This window comes from Equus caballus, chromosome 6, assembly GCF_041296265.1.
Source record: "Equus caballus isolate H_3958 breed thoroughbred chromosome 6, TB-T2T, whole genome shotgun sequence".
NCBI lineage: Eukaryota > Metazoa > Chordata > Mammalia > Perissodactyla > Equidae > Equus > Equus caballus.
The window spans coordinates 17,622,077-17,641,021 of record NC_091689.1 but is presented as its reverse complement, the minus strand read 5'-3'; the positions used below and the strand labels follow the sequence as shown (position 1 = coordinate 17,641,021).

General features: G+C 41.1%; 1 protein-coding gene across 2 annotated transcripts in view; it reads right to left on the bottom strand.

Moving 5' to 3' along the window:
• FBXO36 (F-box protein 36) overlaps positions 1 to 18,945 on the bottom strand; it is an 86,002-nt gene that overhangs the window by 23,727 nt on the left and 43,330 nt on the right. The window contains exons 2-3 of one of the 2 annotated variants that reach the window (XM_070270585.1): positions 14,304 to 14,441; positions 12,165 to 12,273 (exon numbers count right to left, since the gene is read on the bottom strand). In XM_070270585.1, coding sequence (XP_070126686.1) covers positions 12,165 to 12,273; positions 14,304 to 14,324 — 130 coding nt within the window. In that variant the 5' untranslated portion in view covers positions 14,325 to 14,441. The remainder of the gene's footprint in view (positions 1 to 12,164; positions 12,274 to 14,303; positions 14,442 to 18,945) is intronic. The other variant, XM_070270584.1, reaches the window with a different exon arrangement.

The window sequence follows — 18,945 nt, the reverse complement described above, 5'->3', positions numbered from 1 at the left end:
AGTGAGAGCTAAGATTGAACCAAGCAGTTTGCTCCATACTGCATCTCCTAATCATATTATATGGCCTTTAATGTCAGGTGTAAGACTAGAATGCCCAATCTCACCATTTCTATCAACATTGTTTTGGAGGCCAAAAAAAATAAAAAAAAGAAAGATATAAAAATGTATCGGGGTCAGAAAGCAAGGAAAAACTGCCAATACTGCAGATGATCTAAATATCGCCATACAAAAGTCAAGAAATTCTATGGGAAAATGATCAGTATCGTTTCTATATATACCAGCAACAGTTAATTCAAAATTATGACTTCACATGCATTTGTCTTTTGACCTAGGAATCTCACAAATATATCTTGACTAAATATGAAATGACCCAGGCATGCACAAGGTTACTCATTTTGGCATTATTTGTAACACCACAAGATTGGAAACAACCCCAAATTTTCATCGTTAGGATTCTGGTGCATCCACACGAAGAAATACTACACAGCTATGAACAAAAAGAAAAAAAAACATCTCTAAAGGCATCAAGTGGTCTCTAGACTATATTGGTGGAAAAAGTAAAGGGTTGAACAGTAGGAGTAGAATGCTACCATTTGTAAAAGAAGGGGGGGACACAAATATATATATGAATGGGTTTATATCTGCAGAAAGAACTGCTGGAAAGATACATATAAGAACAAATATAAGCGGTTACTTGTAGAGCTGGGGAAGGAAAGGGTGGAGCAGATGGGGATAGAAGCAAGCCTCTGAATGTGCGTTGTTTTACAATTTTGACTTCGGAAATGCATGTTTTACATAATAAAAATTTAAAACAGAATTTAAAAAATTTTTTAATGATTCTGTTCTTAGCTGAAAAATCATAAGGTGCCTGGGAAGAATATGAACAAAAGATGTTTAAAGGTCAAATAAGATCTTTATGAAGAAAACATTAAAACTTTATTGAAGAGGATAAAAGAAGGCCTAAATAAATGGAGAGTTATACCATGCTCATGTTGGGAACACCTAAGGATGACATTTCTCTCCTGAAAAATCTAGAAATTCTGGGGCTGGCCTGGTGGCATAGGGGTTATGTTTGTGTGCTCCACTTTGGCAGCACAGGGTGCACAGGTTTGGATCCTGGGCACAGACCTACACATGGATCACCAAGCCATACTGTGGTGGTGTTCCACATACAAAACAGAGAAAGATGGCACAGATGTTAGCTCAGGGTCAATCTTCCTCACCAAAAAAAAAAAAAAAAAAAAAAAAAAAAATCTAGAAATTCAAGCAATTCTAGTTAAAATCTCAACAGGGATAGCTTTACTAGTTGTAATAAAACTCATATGCAGAGTAAAATGTCAAGAACAGGCAATCAGTTCTTTCCTCGTAAAGAATAGGAGCAGGAGGAAGGTGAATTCATCTTAACATGTAAGAAAACTTACTGTAAGGATTGTAATTAAAGCAGTGTAGTATTGGTACAAAACACAAGTGACTAATAAAACTAAATATTCCTGAAAGTCACAGGTATACACTGGAACCTGGAATGTGTAAAAGATGGGATTACAAAACAGTGTGGAATGACTAAACTATCCTGTAAATGATTCTGGGAACACTGACCAGCCATACGGAAAAAGCCCTACAGCCTTTCATCTCGTCACATCTAAAAATAAACCTGAGATAAGTTAAAGACCAAAATATGAGGAGAAAAGCATAAAATATTTAGAATTAAACATAGAAGTATATCCCTATGAAATCAAGGTAGGGAAAGATTTCTTAAACAAAACACAAAAGTTCAAGTCACATATTAGAAGATTGACAAATTTGAACTGCATTAAAATTATAAAATTCTATAGGGATAAAAACACATAAGATGAAAAGATACCAAAAACTTGGTGAAATATCTGTAGCACATATAAACAAACCAAATAATTGGTACTCAAAATATATATAAAAGTTTCTACAATCAATACAAAAAAAGACAACCAAATAGAAGAAATAGGCAAAGAAAATGAGTTAGCAGTTCTCAGAAGGGAAAACCCAAGTGGTCAACAAATGTCAGAAAAGATATTCAACCTCATTAATAATCAGGGACTTTACACATCCAGTTTGGCAAAAATTAACATAAATCTCTGATTTCACCAAATGTTGGTGAGAATAAGGGAAATAGCATCTCTCATAAAATGCCAGCGGGAGTACAAATTGGCAACTCATTTGGAGAGCAGATTGTCAAAACCTAGTAAGTTTGAAGAGGCACATATCATACAACTCAACAAACACACACTTCTACACGCCCAACTTAGAGAAACCCTCACACATTGCACAAGGATAAATAAAGCAGATTTATTCTTTCAAAAAAAAGTGGAAACCACCCAATTATCCTCAGTAGGGGAAGGGATTGAACAAACTCTGGTTAATAATATAATAAAATACTATAAGCCATTGAAATGGATGGACTACATATATCAGCATGGATAAACCTCAAGAAGTGTTAAATGATAAAACAAAGTTGAAAAATGATACAGGATGAGAACATTTATGTAAAATAAAATTTTACACATATAAAAACAGTGCATATTATTTATGCATAATAAAATGTGCTCAGAAATGATACCAACTTTGGAACAGTTAGTAGAAAGGAATGGAAGGAAAATAGGTGAGAGGTAGAAATTTGATAATAAATGTAGGTTTTTTTCTGTTTTTAAAAGATAGTAAGTAAACATGGAGCTCACTTCATTAGCATATATGATCAAACTGAGATGATAAAGAGAAGATCAATATGGCCCCGAGAAAGGATGAATCAAAAATTAAAGCCATTCAAAACATGAAAAACATCTAGAGTAGATGCTCTGATTACATGTAATTAAGCTAGAAATCAGGAAAAAATGAAAGTAACCCAAAAAATCCCCAACTACCTGGAAATTAAAGAAAGTGTTTCTAAATAACTTATGGGTCAAAGAAGAAATCAAAATGGAACTTAGAAAATATTTTAAACTGGATGAAAATAAAGACAGAATTTATCAAAACTTAGCTAACACAGCTACAGCAGCACTTACAGAAAATTTAGGGGGGAAAACGGCTGAAAACAATTATTTAAGGTTCTATCTCAAGAAACTAGGAAAGGAACAACAAATCAGACCTAAGGAAAGTAGTAGGAAGAAAATAATACCGGTAGGACTAGAAATCAATAATAAAAATAAATAAATAAAAATAGAGAAAATCAACAGAGCTGAAAGTTAGTTCCTTGAAAAAAATTAACGAAATGAATAAATCCCTGGAAAGATTGATCAAGGAAGAAAAGGGAGAAAGCACAAATTACCATTATCAAGGGCTGAAAAGAGAACAGCACTACAGACACCACAGACATTGAAAGACCAGGATCTTATAAGCAACTTACACCAACATCCAAATTTTATCCCAATGGTAATTTAGATGAAATGAAGCACATGTGACACGTTAACATCTTTTGTTAGTGGTTTTGAGTATCTGTCATATTATCTTCTGTTCTGTTTTTGTAGGTTTAAGATATTTCTGAATTTAAAAACTTTTAAAGGAAAAGGTATAGAACACAAGGTATAAGATTCCTCTTTTTGCGTTAACATAAGGTATTTTGTCTATAATATGCATGGACCATTTCTGGAAGGATATACAAGACACTGTTCATGATGGTTGTTATGGGGACTGGGAACATGGGTTTAAGAAGGAGGCTTAATTTTATCCTAAAACCTTTTTAAACTGATTTAACTTATTTTACTATGTGCATTGATTCTTTTTTTGCAAATCTTAAAAAATTAGTTAATAAAACAGGATAAAATACAAGAATCTTACTTAGATCTGCCTTCCCTGCTCTGTGGGCCAGAGCCGGGCTCCCGTGCTGCCTGGAAGTTCTTCTGCCTCCTACGTGCTCCCACCCCACTCTCCACCCCAGAGCCCTACCCCAGGTCTGCAGAAACTGTAGAGATCCAGGCTGAGGACACAGAGCGGCTGATTACAGAGGGCAGGGACGAGAGGAGTAGACTAAGAGGTGGTACTAGGCCTGAAAAGATGAAGTGCCAGGTCAAAGGTTGAGACAGAGGCCTGAGGAAAGGACCTTGAGAAGATGGATTATGGATCAATCCATGGCATGGGGCCGGCCAGGACTGGGAAGAAGGTAAGGACTATTCTTTCCCACTTTCTGATTTCTGCTGTACCTATATTCCTACGATGCAGAGCTCAGGCCCATATTTCAGGATATTAGTATTTATTAGTATTATCAGTTTTCCGTTCTAGTCCCCATTTCAAACATTTAGTCCCACTCTCCCCATAAATCATCTAAATGTCCAAGAGAATTTGAATACTCTGACACTTAAACTGTATCTCCCACATTTCCTTTCACGTGCAATGGCAGAAATAAAAACCCTTTGTCGTTTGGTTCAGAAAATATGGTTGTTGAAGTCATTTGGTTTTATCACAGGGATTTTTGTGGGTTGGCCTAAATACCTAACCACTACTTATAACTCATTCAAAGATCTAAGCAACCAACTTAAAAATGGACATAAGTTGGAAAACAACTTATTTTTAGATTGGGTTCAACCTCAACTCACGAACCAGCACTTTCGACTGAGTTTATATAGGCACATTTTTGCCTTAAACTAAATTTTAAAAAAAGTATTTCCCATAACTAATTTTCTGGTTATTCTTATTTATTTAATTTAGGGGAAAAAATCCATAGATGTTTCTTTAGATTTTTAAATGTGTCAGAAAAAAAAATTCAAACTTCATAGACAAATGGACAAAGACTACAGACAGAGAAATTAGAGAAAGAATATAAATGGCAATTAAACAAGACAGGATGCTCAGCTTACTAGTTATCAGGAAAATGCTAATTAATCATGGCTTTATTTTTGCCATCTGCCTGGAAAAGACGAAAAAGAGCAGCAATCTAATCAGCGATGGCAGAGGTGTAAGAAAACGCCTCTATCCTGTTAGACGGAGTGTAATGAATACAGTAGTTTTTCGGAGGGCAATTTGTGAGTATGGGGAAGTGCCTGGCATTTTATGTAAGTTTTGAATTACTCAAAATTGAAATATTGTGACATCAAAATATTAATGAAGTCTTGTTTTATGAACAAATGTTGAAATAACTTGAATCACCCAATTTAAAATTCTTTCAAAAATAGTGTCATTATAAAGTTGGCATAATTGTAAAGGTCAAATGAGTTGTAGACGGCATTGATGCTTCATTCCAAGGTGGCCCTACTCAAGCTGCAGAACAGAAATACCATACTTTGTCAAGTTTATCCTGACTTATGCAAGGTTTTCAAGAATTCACCCCTCAAATAAAATACTCTATATCTATCAAAATGTATAATGTACACATCTTTGGACTAGCAATTCCATGACTAGGAATCTGTGTTACTGACATTCTCATGTAATTGTGCAAAGATAAACATGTCCCCGAATGCACCTAAAAAGCTTTTGAAAATGTCCATCAATTGGGGATTGTATATTTGTGTGATAGAATACCATATAGTCTTGGAAAAGAATGGGGTACCTCTTTACGTATACTAATAGAAAAATATTCACAATATTTTTTTTTTTAGATTGGCACCTGAGCTAACATCTGCTGCCAATCTTTTCTTTTTCTTCTTCTTCTTCTCCCCAAATCCCCCCAGTACATAGCTGTATATTCTAGTTGTAGGTCCTTCTGGTTGTGCTATGTGGGACGCTGCCTCAGCATGGCTTGATGAGTGGTGCCATGTCCGCACCCAGGATCCAAATTGGCGAAACCCTGGGCCACCAAAGCAGAGCACATGAACTTAACCACTTGGCCATGGAGCAGGCCCCCACAATATTTTAAGTGCAAAAATAAAGAACTGAAGATTCTACTTTTGTAAACAAACAGACGTAAAATCCAAAACAGAAAGAATTCAAATGCAAATGAAACTATTCATAGTAGTTATCGCTGGGGAACGGAGTTCAGAGGAAGACAGAAGGAATTTTCTCTTTTAAATTTTAAAAACTGTAAGAGCTAGAATTTACTGCATATTTCTGTTCTAGGCAAATTCTAAGCACTTCATTCAATCAATCCTCATAAGGACCCTATGAGGTAGACGCTGTCATTATTTTTTCCATTATGAACAGATGAGGAAACTGAGATCTGAAGAGATTAAACAATTTGCCCAGGGTCACCTATCTAGAGGGTTTGGGAGCCAGGATTCGAACAGAGGTAAGCTGAATTACACAACACTCTTAATCACCATAATAACAGCTCTCTATACTTTGTAGTGTATGAATAACTCTTAACATATAAACATAGGAATTTTGTCTTTTAAAAACACAAATCTGGAAAAAAATTCAGCAACAATTTTGATTTTGCAGTTTAGGCTGTTGTGACATATATCATTGTGGTAGACAGAATAATGCCCCCCTAAAAATGTCCTATATTCTAATCCCTAGAACCTGTGAATACACTGAATTTACATGGCAAAAGGGACTTTGCAGATGTGATGGAAGATCTTGAGATAGGGAGAGTACCCTGGATTAATTTGGGGGGCGGGGGGCGGCAATGTAATCACAAGGATCTTAGAAAGGAAAGAGGGAGGCTGGAGGGTCAGTCAAAGAAAGAAATCTTGACACTCAATCAGTGTCAGAGTGAGAAAGGCCAGACTGGCCATTGCTGGCTTTGAAGATGAAAGAAGAGGCCACGAGCCAAGGAACGCAGGCAGCCTCTAGAACCCAAAAAAGGCGAGGAAACAGATCCTCCTGTAGGACCTGCAGAAGGACTGTAGTCCCACCAACACCTTCATTTACCCCATGAGACTTCTGAACTCCAGAAACGCAAGATCATAAATTTTTATTCTTTAAGCCGCTAAATTTGTCGTAATTTATTATGGCAGCAATGGGAAACCACTACAATCACTAACTACTAATTTAATAAAGATATACTCTACTTACAAGATTATAGGAAAGTCTCTACATGGAATGTTTGGATTTTGTTGTAGGCTAAACAGGGTCCTCCCCACCTCCCCCTAAATTCCTATGTTGAAGGCCTAAACCCTAGAAACTTTGAGTGTGATGGTATTGGCAGACAGGGCCAATAGGTAATGAGGTGAAGTTAGGTCATGTGACTGTGCTTTAATATAATGTGACCAGTATTCTTATAAGAAGAGGAAATCTGGACACAGAGAGACAACAGAGATGGGCACACACACAGAGGAAAGGCCGTGTGAGGGCAAGAGAGAAGGCGGCCACCTGCAAGCCATGGAGAGAGGCGTCAGGAAAAACCATCTGTGCCAGCACCCTGATCTTGAACTTCTAGCCTCCAGAACTGTGAGAAAAGAAATGTCTGTTGTTTAAGCCACCCAGTCTGTGGTATTTTCTTATGGCAGCCCTAGCCAACTAATGCAGATTTATATGATTTATTCCTTTAGTGCCACTTACAACTCCCAGAGTAGAAAAATACCGTTAAGCACTAAAATATACTCCTTGTACTCTTATTTGAATTTAGAGTCATGAAAATATATTTTGAGCACAGTGATTTTATTTACATTATTTTAAACATTATTACTTTATCAGAAAATGTTTCTTCCTTCCTTCATCTATTTTAACAAACATATACTAAGTGCCTGCCATGGACCTGATCTTGGAAACAGAGTGATTAATGAGACATGGTCTCTGAGCTTGAAAAACCATCTTCAAATTATCAATTTGGGGGGCCAGCCCAGTGGCATAGCAGTTAAGTTCGTGTGCTCCACTTCAGCAGCCTGGGGTTTGCTGGTTCAGATCCCAGGCACAGACTTACACACCGTTTATCAAGTCATGCTGTGCAGGCGTCCCACATATAAAATTGAGGAAGATGGGCACTGATGCTAGCTCAGGGCCAATCTTCCTCAGCAAAAGGAGGAGAATTGGCGGCGGATGTTAGCTCAGGCCTAATCTTCCTCAAGAAAAAAAAAATATCAATCTGGTAGTGTGATTTTAATCTTGGTGTAAGATTTTCCCCACACCCTGAAACAGACTATTGATCAGAAACCTGAACTCTCTTAGGACTAGACTTACAATGTAGAAGGCTCGGTTTTAGAATTTACCTTTGTCCCACTCTCTAAGAATTCTCTCAGATACTTCATACAACAAGTATTTGTGGAGCCGTGTACCAGGAATTGTCTAGGCGGGTGCCATCGGTGAGCAAAGCAAAGGCCCTACCATACGGGAGCTTCATTCTAGTGATGGGGACAGACAATAAGTAAACAAGTGACACAGTATATCATGTGGTGACAAGAGTTAGAGGATGTATGGCATTCCAGGGTAAAGGAGGAGGCGGTGATTTTCTATACAGTGGTCAGGGAAGCACTAGCTAAGAAGGAGGTTTCAGCAGAGACCTGAATGAAGAGCAAATCATGGGGAATCTGGGAAAATACATTCCTAACTAAAGAAATAGCAAGTGCAAAGGCCCTGAGGTGGGAGCATGCTTGGCTTGTGCAAGAAACACCAGGGAGGCCAGTGTGTCTGAAGCAGAGTAGGCCAGAGGGAGAGGGGCTGAAGATCAGTGCAAGACTTGGATTTTTACCCCACATGAGACAGGAAGCCACGGAGGGTCTGAAGTGGAGAAGTAACGTGACCTGATAGCTGTTTTGAAAGGCTGGTTCTGGCTGCCGTGTTGAGAACAAACTATTGTGGGGCAAGGGTGGGAAGAGTAAGACTAGTTAGGAGGCTAGTTCATTAACCTGGGAGAGAGGTTGTCATTGGTCGGACTAGAATTGGAGTTGATGAGAAGCATTCCCGTATTAGTTATCTATTGTTGCATAACAGATTATCCCCAAAATTACTGGCTTCAAACAACAAACATTTATCATCTCACAGTTTCTGAGGTTCAGGAACCTGGGAGTGGCTTAGCTGGGTGGTTCTGGCTCAGAGTCCATCTCTCATGATGTTACAGTCAAGACGTCATCTGGGTCTGTATCACCTGAGGCCTTGAGTGAGGCTATAGGATCCACTTCCAGGAAGGAGAGCGCATGCACACGGCTGCTGGCTGGAGGCCTCAGCTCCTCACCACCTCGGCCTCTCCCCAGCTGCCTCAAGACATAGTAGCTGGCTTCCCCCAGAGCAAGTGATGAGGGAGAGAAAAAGGGAAAAATGGAGAAAAGACAGACATTGCAGCGTCATTTGTAACTTAATCTCCAAAGGGACATACCGTCACTTCTGCCGCATTCTATTGGCCACACAGGTTGACCTAGGAACAATGTGGGAGGTGATTATACAAGAGGCTGCATACTGGGAGGTGGGCATCTTTGGGAGCCATCTTGGAGGCTGCCCACCACAGTTCAGATTCTGGTTTTGCTGATGGATTACATATAGCACGTGAGAGAAGGAAAGGAACCAAGCTATTTGGGGGCCTGTTAAGTTTGAGAGCCTATTAGATACTCAGGTGGAGATGTCAAGGGGGCAGCTAGATAAATATCTGAGAGTGGAGTTTCGGGGAGAGGTGCAGGCTGGACATATCGATCTGGGGCTTGTCCCTTTATGGGTGGTATTTAAGGCCAGAGCATGGATCCAATCCCCCAGGGAATAAGTAGAGCCTGGCAAGAGAAGAGGCACAGAGCTGAACACTGGGCCCCAAGACCTGGAGAGGTGTGGAGGAGCCAGCAAGGAGACGCAGAAGGGGCCAGTGAGGCAGGAGAAGAACCAAGAGCAAGGAACTCCTGGAAACCAGGGGAAGAAAATGTCACCTCTGAGCAAAGAGCTGCTGAGAGGCCAAGGGAGCAAGAGTAACATGGTTCTGGTCCTCTGCCAGGACTGTCACCAAGGTGACCCAGATTCCCAGAGACGCGTCACCAGTGACACATCCAGTCACTGGTCATAAGTGGGAGAGGACCTTTGGATGAGAAAATCTATGGGGGGATCTTGGGAATATGACAAAGAGAGGATGGGAAAAAATAAACCCAGTCAAACATCATATACTTAACGGCAGCAGCAAACCGTGATTAAGAGCTGATTACGCACCACACGCGGTTCTAAACACGGTTCGTGTTGGTGAACGCTCACAGCGACCACAGAGAGTAACCATTTTATCCCCAGGGACAGGAGGAAAGGGGCTCACGGAGGAGGTGAGGGTCGACCCGTGGTCACCCAGCTGGGTAGAGGCAGCAGAGATTCAAGCCGTGGCCATGGCCCCTGATCCAGCTCTGTGCCCCGGGGCACCCCTCGTCTGCGGCAAACAGGCCTTTCTGGGGGAGTCACTGAGAAGCGAGGGGGATAAGGGGGACAAACAGCAGCAAAACTTGGAGTTTTCCCCTCTGCAGGGACTCTGATGCTGTAGGGGGTAAGAAGTGAGACACAGGAAACTTTTTACTTGCCAGGTGATTTAACTTGGCATCTTAGGGCTGCTCTTGGCAAGAGGCCACCAGGCAGTCCCGAGACGGCAGCTCTCAGAACTGCAATTTAAAAAGCGTGGTTGGTCCCCTCCTTGACTGAGTCCCTCCACTGCCCCTGTGCAGGCAGGGGCCACCAGGGAGCCAGGCTTCTGTTCGACTCATAAATTCCCACCTTATTGCCTGTTCTTCCAGGATCAGGAAACCCACAAGTGGTTATCCTGAAGCTTAGTGTTGCTCTGTCCCCACCCCCAGGATCTTATCAGGGGCCAGGGGTGTTGGAGGTGCTGGGGCCAGCAAGGGACAGGTGAGGGGTGGGAAGACAATCACCTCCAATCCATCTGGCCAGGTTTTTGTGGAAGTCAATCCGAAAATCACATGGTCTGTCAATGAATATTTAGCACTCACTACACATAGTTTTGAGGTAGGTGCTACAGGGCTTAGAAAATAAAACCGATCCTAACTTGAAAATGAAATGTGTTTATAGCAGTGCACCTCATAACTATCTGTGCAGAAACATGTCTATTCCACAATTAAATAAGTAGGCGTGGCCGGAGCTGATTTTTATTCAATGAAAAGTGGACAGTCTTTCCCCAGTACAGTTCTTTTTAAACCGGTAATGAATTTTATAACTACTTGCTATAAACGAGTTAACGAAATAAGATGCGTACAGTCTCAGGGATTGAAGGCAATCAATCTAGACTTTTAACTATTTGAGGAAACAAAATAAAACTTTCTCTCTCTAAAAGAACAACTATTACACGCTACAATGTTAAATAATAGAAGGCTTTAAAGACTGTTGATTATCAAAGATCCACCCAGAGTGTTCCTTTTAAAAAGAAGGTTAACATATTTGATTTTTCGACTCTCACTGCTTAGTCCTGGCAATGCCAATAGCTGGCTGTGGGACCCTGGAAACTCACATCCATTCTGAATCTCATTTGTGAAATGAGGATAATACTGTTTATTTCAGAAGGATATTGTAACAATAAAATGAGAGCATGTATATGAAAGTACTTGATATTAATATTAATAACCTTGTTAACTACGAATAAAATAATCTCTAAAGCACCTTCTAGTTTTAAAACGTTATTTTTAAGGAATAATTATTACAGAGTTTAAAGAGAGTTCTTGTAGAGACACATACTGAAGAAGTTTAGGATGAAATGATGTGACAACTGAGATTTGCTGCAAAATAATCCAGTGGCAACAGTGGGTTTGTATGTAGGTTTTGGCCATATTTTGAATATTGCTGAAGCTGGGTTATGGGTACATGGGAGTTTTTAAAAAAGCCATTCTGTCTACTTTTTATGTATGAGATTTTCATACTGAGAAGGAAAAAAGTAAACAAGAAATTGGAGGGTAATTTCTACTTTTAAGTCTAAGTACTGCTTGATTAAGATGACTGCACCCGGGATCCGAACTGGCAAACCCCGGGCCGCCGAAGCGGAACGTGCGAACTTAACCACTGCGCCACCGGGCCGGCCCCATAACATTTTATTTTTAACTAAAGTAAACCCATTTTAATTAAATATTATAGCAAAATCTTATAGTTACATAATTTAAGGTTATTAATGGAATCTACACATTAACCTGGAATCGCAAACACTTTAAGATTCATGTTTTGAGTCAGTTTAAATTTTTCCCAAAAGAAATTTCAGGATATGTTAACAATTTTCTGCTTTTTAAGAACCCAATATTCTATTGTATCTGTTATGTCTAATTACATAATTACATGTCATTATTTCAAATGATGATCTATTTGATACTTCTGTGACAAAATCTGTCACTAAGTAAAGAGAACTTAGCAATGAGCACGTGAGCTGCTCCCCCCTTTACCCTGAAGCCGTGAGTTCTCCAGGAAGTCTTCGTGACTTTCTTTGATTTCTCCAGGCTTTGTTGATCGATACTCACTCCTCAGAGAGATCTTCCACCATCTGAAGATTACCTGTGATTGGACAGAAGGCGAGAGGAATAAAACTGATTTCCATCCCAACAGCTCCATTTAGGTTTGGGGTCTTCAAGAGTCACTGTCGTAGGCACATGAGCCTGTGTGCCCAACGTCAGCTATAGCTTCCCAATCTGGCACCACGTCAGATTTGAAGTTAGGTCTGTGCATCAGTGAACATTTCCCTTAGTGATTAAAGTCACAAAATCAACATGCCGAAGGGAATCTTAAAAATCTATCAAGTCTGGGCCGGCCCGGTGGTGCAGCAGTGAAGTGAGCATGTTCCTCTTTGGCGGCCCAGGGTTTGCTGGTTTGGATCCTGGGTACGGACATGGCATCGCTTGGCAAGCCATGCTGTGGTAGGCATCCCACATATAAAGTAGAGGAAGATGGGCACGGATGTTAGCACAGGGCCAGTCTTCCTCAGCAAAAAGAGGAGCATTGGCAGCAGATGTTAGCTCAGGGCTAATCTTCCTCAAAAAAAAAAAAAAAAATCTGTCAAGTCAATTGACGCAAAAATCACCCAGAGCCAAATATCTGTTTCTTGAAGATCTCTGAGAATAGAGACTATCTAACCTGGGGAACAAATTGCAGAGTAATTCCTCCACTACCTGAGTCCCTTCCCGTCTACAGGGCAGACAAGATGAGTGGATGCTGTTCTCATGGAGTTGACAGTTACATGGACAGGGCCGGGGAAAGCACCATTATGCTTTCTTTTTTTTTTTTTTTTTTTTTTTAAAGATTTTATTTTTTCCCTCTTCTCCCCAAAGCCCCCCGGTACATAGTTGTGCATTCTCCGCTGTGGGTTCCTCTAGTTGTGGCATGTGGGACGCCGCCTCAGCGTGGTCCGACGAGCAGCGCCATGTCCGCGCCCAGGATTCGAACCGACGAAACACTGGGCCGCCTGCAGCAGAGCCCGCGAACCCAACCACTCGGCCACGGGGCCAGCCCCCCCATTATGCTTTCTTTGATGCATGAAAGTGTCATGACACAAGACGCTTCTGGGCAACGGACCTGCTGATAGTCCCTTCGACTTCTGGGAGCACTTTGGTTTACAGAAGCAAACCTCATTTCCATGGTTATGGACCGCACTTAAGTTCTATGTTGGTTTCATGGCAATGTCAACTACGGGGCCTGATGAGAAGCCCTTGAAGCTTATCCAACTTATCTCACGTTTTTGGACCTGTAATGAAACTGGGTAGTTATTTGAGATGACAAAACTCCTACCAACTTGAGAAACAAACCAAGCTATTTCTGTACTACGGCTGCAGGGGAAGATGATTAAGGAGACAGACGGTGCAGAGAAACTGGTTGGCTTCCCAGTTCTAGATTCTTCTCTGGCAAGCATTACCAGGCAAGGTTAAAATTGTGTTCAGGCAGGATCTGCCCACGGCAAAATGGTTAAACAGGTCAAACTTGCTATCGGTGACTTCCTTTATTTACAGTTTCCTCCTCCGCCATCCCCACCCACCCAGGGATCCCTGGGGTCCTCACAGGTCCTGGGTGCATCTTCTTGAGCCACTGTCCTGGTCTCTACCACTGCTCCGCCCCTGTCCCTAGACCCTTCTTGGTGCTCGTCTAGGAGCCCCATGGCCTTTGAGCTGCACAACCCCCTCTTTCCTCCTCACTCCTTTCCCCTTGCCTGAAGGCCGGGGCCTCAGCTAGCTCTCCTCTCCTTCTAGAGCAGCCTTCCCCTGGCCTGTTACCTCTTGAGGCCCTTCTCCCTCCCTGCTCCCTCGCCAATCCCCTTCCCTGAAGTCTGAAAGATAACTGAACTCGCAGGAGAGTAGAGACTTTACACCATCTTACCTAACGCCCTGCCTAAGAGAAAGCAGGTCTTCAATAAATGCTTCTTGAGTGAATTAAAGGGTGCTTTTCATTCAGATTTGGTTGCTAATCACTATAGGGGCTGAGAAAAATATATAGACCTAAGTTACAAGACTCCACAATCTCACAAAATCATAGCAGCTGACTCCTGTCAGAAAATCCCTCATCTTGCCACTTCGGACTTTCCTGAGCATGAGGCTCACCAAAATCGTCCTCTTCAGCATCTTCCTGCACCAACTCCATGGAGGTGAGGGCAGATCCCTCTGACAGGGTTGTCATAACAAAATGCCACAGACTGGGGGCTTCAACAACAGAAGTGTATTTCCTCGCAGTTCTGGAGGCTGGAAGGCCAAGATCAAGGTGTCAGTGGGTTTGGTTTCTGCTGAGGCCTCTCTCCTTGGCATGTGGATGGCTGCCTTCTTGCTCTGTCTGCACGTGGTCCTCCCTCTGTGCATGTACATCCCTCGTGTCTCTTCCTCTTCTTACAAGGACACTGGTCATATTGGATCAAGGCCTCACCCTTATGACCTTATTTAACCTTAATTACTTCTTGAAAGGCCCTACCCCCAAATACAGTTACACTGTGGGTTAGGGCTTCAGCATAAGAATTTGAGGGGTGCACAATTCACTCTATCACAGAAGGGTATCAAGGATCCAGCATTACAGTAGAAAGAGCAGGAATTTTGGAGTGAGACAGGCCTAGCTGGTTTATTTGGTCTCTCTGCACTTGTATTTTCCTTTTCATTGCCTTTCTGTTAAATATCACTAAAATTAATACGAAATATTATAAGTAATATTTCCTTTCTATTGAATGAAGGTGCCGGGAAGTCTGAATCTAATGCTACGCTCTTTATACCACATCATGTAGAACTTTGAGACCTAACCGGGAAGTCAGGAATAACTCAGTCCATCTCCGCAAGTCATACAGATGAGCAAAGCATCTCAAAGAAATCACGTTAGAAGTGATAGGTCACCTTCCCTCCAACCTAACTACTAGCTGTTAGATTACAACGACAGCCGGTCTCAGATTGAATTCTGCCACAACAAAGACATTTATCACCAAACAGACACCACGGGAGTCCAAAACAAACTTCTGGAAGCTCAGTGTAGCTCCCCACCTGACGTCCACGTGGGCGCTCTGCAAGAACCTCCCCAGGAAAGTTCCTCTTTGGGTCGAGTGCACCTATATTATAATGACATCATCAGCTACCCTTCTAGCCAGATCGAGCAACTAAATCCTTGGTTAAGTGGAGGATTCGGAACAAATGGAGTTCTGTTCAGGGAGCTACTCCAAAAACGTGATGTTACCCAGCTCACTTCTCTCATTGAAAAAAAGGCAGGGACGCTTGCTCCGTCTTACTTGTCAGCCTCATATCTTGCATGTCATTCATTTCATCAGTGAAAAATTATGTCTGACGTCCCTTATACTAATGAATGAACCCTCTGGTACTGATTTAGAAGGCAATATTTGAAGTGCTTGCCAGGACACTGACCCAAATGAACTTGCACATAGATACACATCCTCCTGGCTCCTCTGAGGTATTTGAAGTCAATTACTGAGAATCTAACACTTGCCTGAGGAAACATGGCTGGCTAAAACCAGAATCCAAGCCTCCTCACCCGAACTCATAAACACAGGGCTTGTTCAGAGGCACAAGCTTTCTTTACCTACGACCCTTACACTACAACCCCTCAGGCCACTGCTGCAGACAGTACACAGAAACGGAACATTCCGAATCACAACCTAGCCTTGGCAGGACTCGATTATGTTCCACATACTGTACTTATTAAAACAGAAAAATATAAAACAGAAAATACATTTTCTACCACTTATTGTCTCTCAGGTTGGTAAAGATTTTTTTGTAAGCGACAAAACCCAAAATTGGTGAGGACAAGGAAAAGTAGGAATCCTTAATAATCATTGAAAGGCGTGTAAATTGGTTTGGCAATACCTGTCAAAAATCTTAAGGTCATTCATGCCCTTTGACCCGGATATTCTATTTCTAAAAATTTATTCTAAGGAATTTATCAGAGACGTGTACAACGTTTTTCACATAAGAACGTTTGTCAGAGGTTAATTATAATAATGCAAAATCAGAACCACCTAAGGGTCCAATAGTTGGGACTGGTTAAATAATTATGGCACATTTGGATGATGGAATACTCTGCAGCCAATAATTTATGAAAAAATAATTAGCAACACAGAACATTAACGATCATTTGTTAAAAGACTCAAAAGTGTATACACCACTGATCCAAATATTGAAAGAAAATATTTATATATGCAGGGGGAAGCCACTTCAGCCTGGCAGTACATGCGACTGTTTCATATGACAGACAGAGCCACGATGTATTCCCCAGATATTTGTGAATTGGGTGCTATTATGACATTAGCTTATCTTAAGTCATATATACATATAAAGTATTGTTATATATCTATTACTATTTTGAAAACCTTAAAATCTATAAATACTGTTTTAAACATCTTGCTCTGATGAACTGTGAATGTTTTGTGATGACTATGCCTGCAAGAAACATTACAGAAGAGCTTCCCACGGCTTTTGCGAGACTGTTCGGATCTGGCTGCAGTGTGGGTTTCACTGTGCTTTCCCCAGGTTTTGTGAATCTTCCAACCACCTGTGAGCCATGCATGACTATCTTTTTACAGATGAAGAAACCAACTGCGGACTAGTTAGATAACTTGTACCAGCTCCTCTCGCCCAGGCAGCAGCTGACCTTGCAAGCCTAGTTCTTTGTCATTGCCTCATACTGGCTCCAGGAAGGATGGGCAGTCAGCCTCGTTATAGGATAGGCACCGTTATTTGGCATCTTAACAGAGATCATGTAACCACTGGCAGAATTCTTTAAAAAATTTTATTTATATTTAGCATATTTTTAGATTTCTTATATATTTCCAGTAAATCTTTGTAAGAAACTTGAAAATTGAGCTTACTTTTAAAAGAGAAGTTTAAGATTTCTCAGTAATCCTCCTGGCATCTCTTCTGCACAAATTATTAAGTCAAAATGATGAGGCATTTATCATTCACACAGTGAAGGCCCCTAAAGCTTAGGTCCTTTTCCCTCCTGGGACAGCAACTCACTAGGCAGCCCTTAAAGGGGCACTGGGAAAAAGCCGGTCCAGTTGGGCAGCTCAGCATTTGACAATATTTGGGCAACACACACCCCCATCCACCCCGGCCCCCTGCCCCGTGCTACTTCCACCACTACCCCCAGGTGAAAAATCCTGCTATTGGGATAAAAAGCAGAGGCTTTTGGGCCAGCCCCAGCAGCCTAGTGGTTAAGTTCGGTGCTTTCCACTTCAATGGCCCTGGTTTGGTTCCCACTCGTCTGTCAGTGGCCATGCTGTGGCGGCAGCTCATACAAAACAGAGGAAAATTGGCAGTAGACATTAGCTCAGGGCAAATCTTCCTCATGAAAAAAGAAAAGCAGACACTCTAGTGTTAGACAGGTCTGGGTTTAATCCTGGGTCTCTGCGCAAATTTCTTAACCTCTTTTGGCCTCAGTTTCCTCATCTTCAAAATGGAAAGAATGATGATGCCCATCTCACCGAATTTTGCAGGGAGGACATGACATAAATCCAAAGTGCCCTGGATGATGCTAGACCCACGGAGCATGCTCCACAGAGGTAGGTCCTTGCCTCTTTCCTTCTCCCTTTCCCTCATGTTCACTCACTGTATTCATAACAACAAACTCAGCCCCAAATACCAAGAGATCAGAACCATATCTTTCTTCTCAGTTATCTGACAATATTCAATTATACTTCATCAAGTTCTGCTTTTTCCATCATATTCTTCGAAGATATTTATTTCAGCTTTTCACTCTGACTTGGTATTTGATTTTCCCAATTATTATGAATTGCATACTCTTTGCTATCAGTATTTCCTCAACAGCATCATTAAGAAGAGTCATCTCTCTGTCTGGTTAATAAACAAAGTTGCTCATCAAGGATTAGAGGGACTTGCCAGCTACCCCCTACTAAACAGGGCATTCTGAATCTTTCTAAGCATCTGTCTAGGAATCACGTGTGTAATTTAGCACACAACTGTTTCTGCTTTCTCCCGCAGACCATTGTTATTCCAGCAGATCAAATTTCTCCCTCTTTTGGAAATCATATATAATTAGGGGATTTCACACGGTGGGCTTGAGATACTGTGTCATGGAGAGTTTATGAAATTACAGCTTTTATTAGGTGGAGAAGGATTTTGTTACCTGAACAGCCTACTGAGAAACAGAGAAGCAAGGACTGCCAAGGTAAACTGCATGTAATTTTACCTTTCAATTTCACAAAGCTCTGGCGTTCCACAAGGTAGAAAGATGTTATTTTTTTTAATAAATTAAGAAGATAATTTATTTTATTTCACTGCATATTTAAACTATAAGCAATAATGATATGTTTTTGGTACAATTTACAACATCAAATTCATGTTCCTCTATGGATCCATGTTTGGCTCAATTTATCTAAACACGACAAAACTTAGAGTTTCAGCTACTGAAAATTTTAGTTTGGAATGGTAGTGATTTTTATACATTAGGAATAAAAGCAACATTACCAATAATGTTGAGTCTGAGGCTGACATGAGAATTGAATAAACAAGTTTTTAATAAGGGAGAACGGACTACACTGAAATGTTTCTTTCCTTCAATAATTCAGAAATGAAGTTGCCCTGGGTGAGTCAAATTAATCAACTTCAAACACAATGGATGTCATTAGGAATTGGTGGCAGACGTTGTCAGTTGCCACCCAGCATTCATTTGCCCACCTGCCCTTCCTCGATGAGCCCTGACTTGTCCAGGAGCCTCTCTCCTCTGCATAGCTCGTGCTCA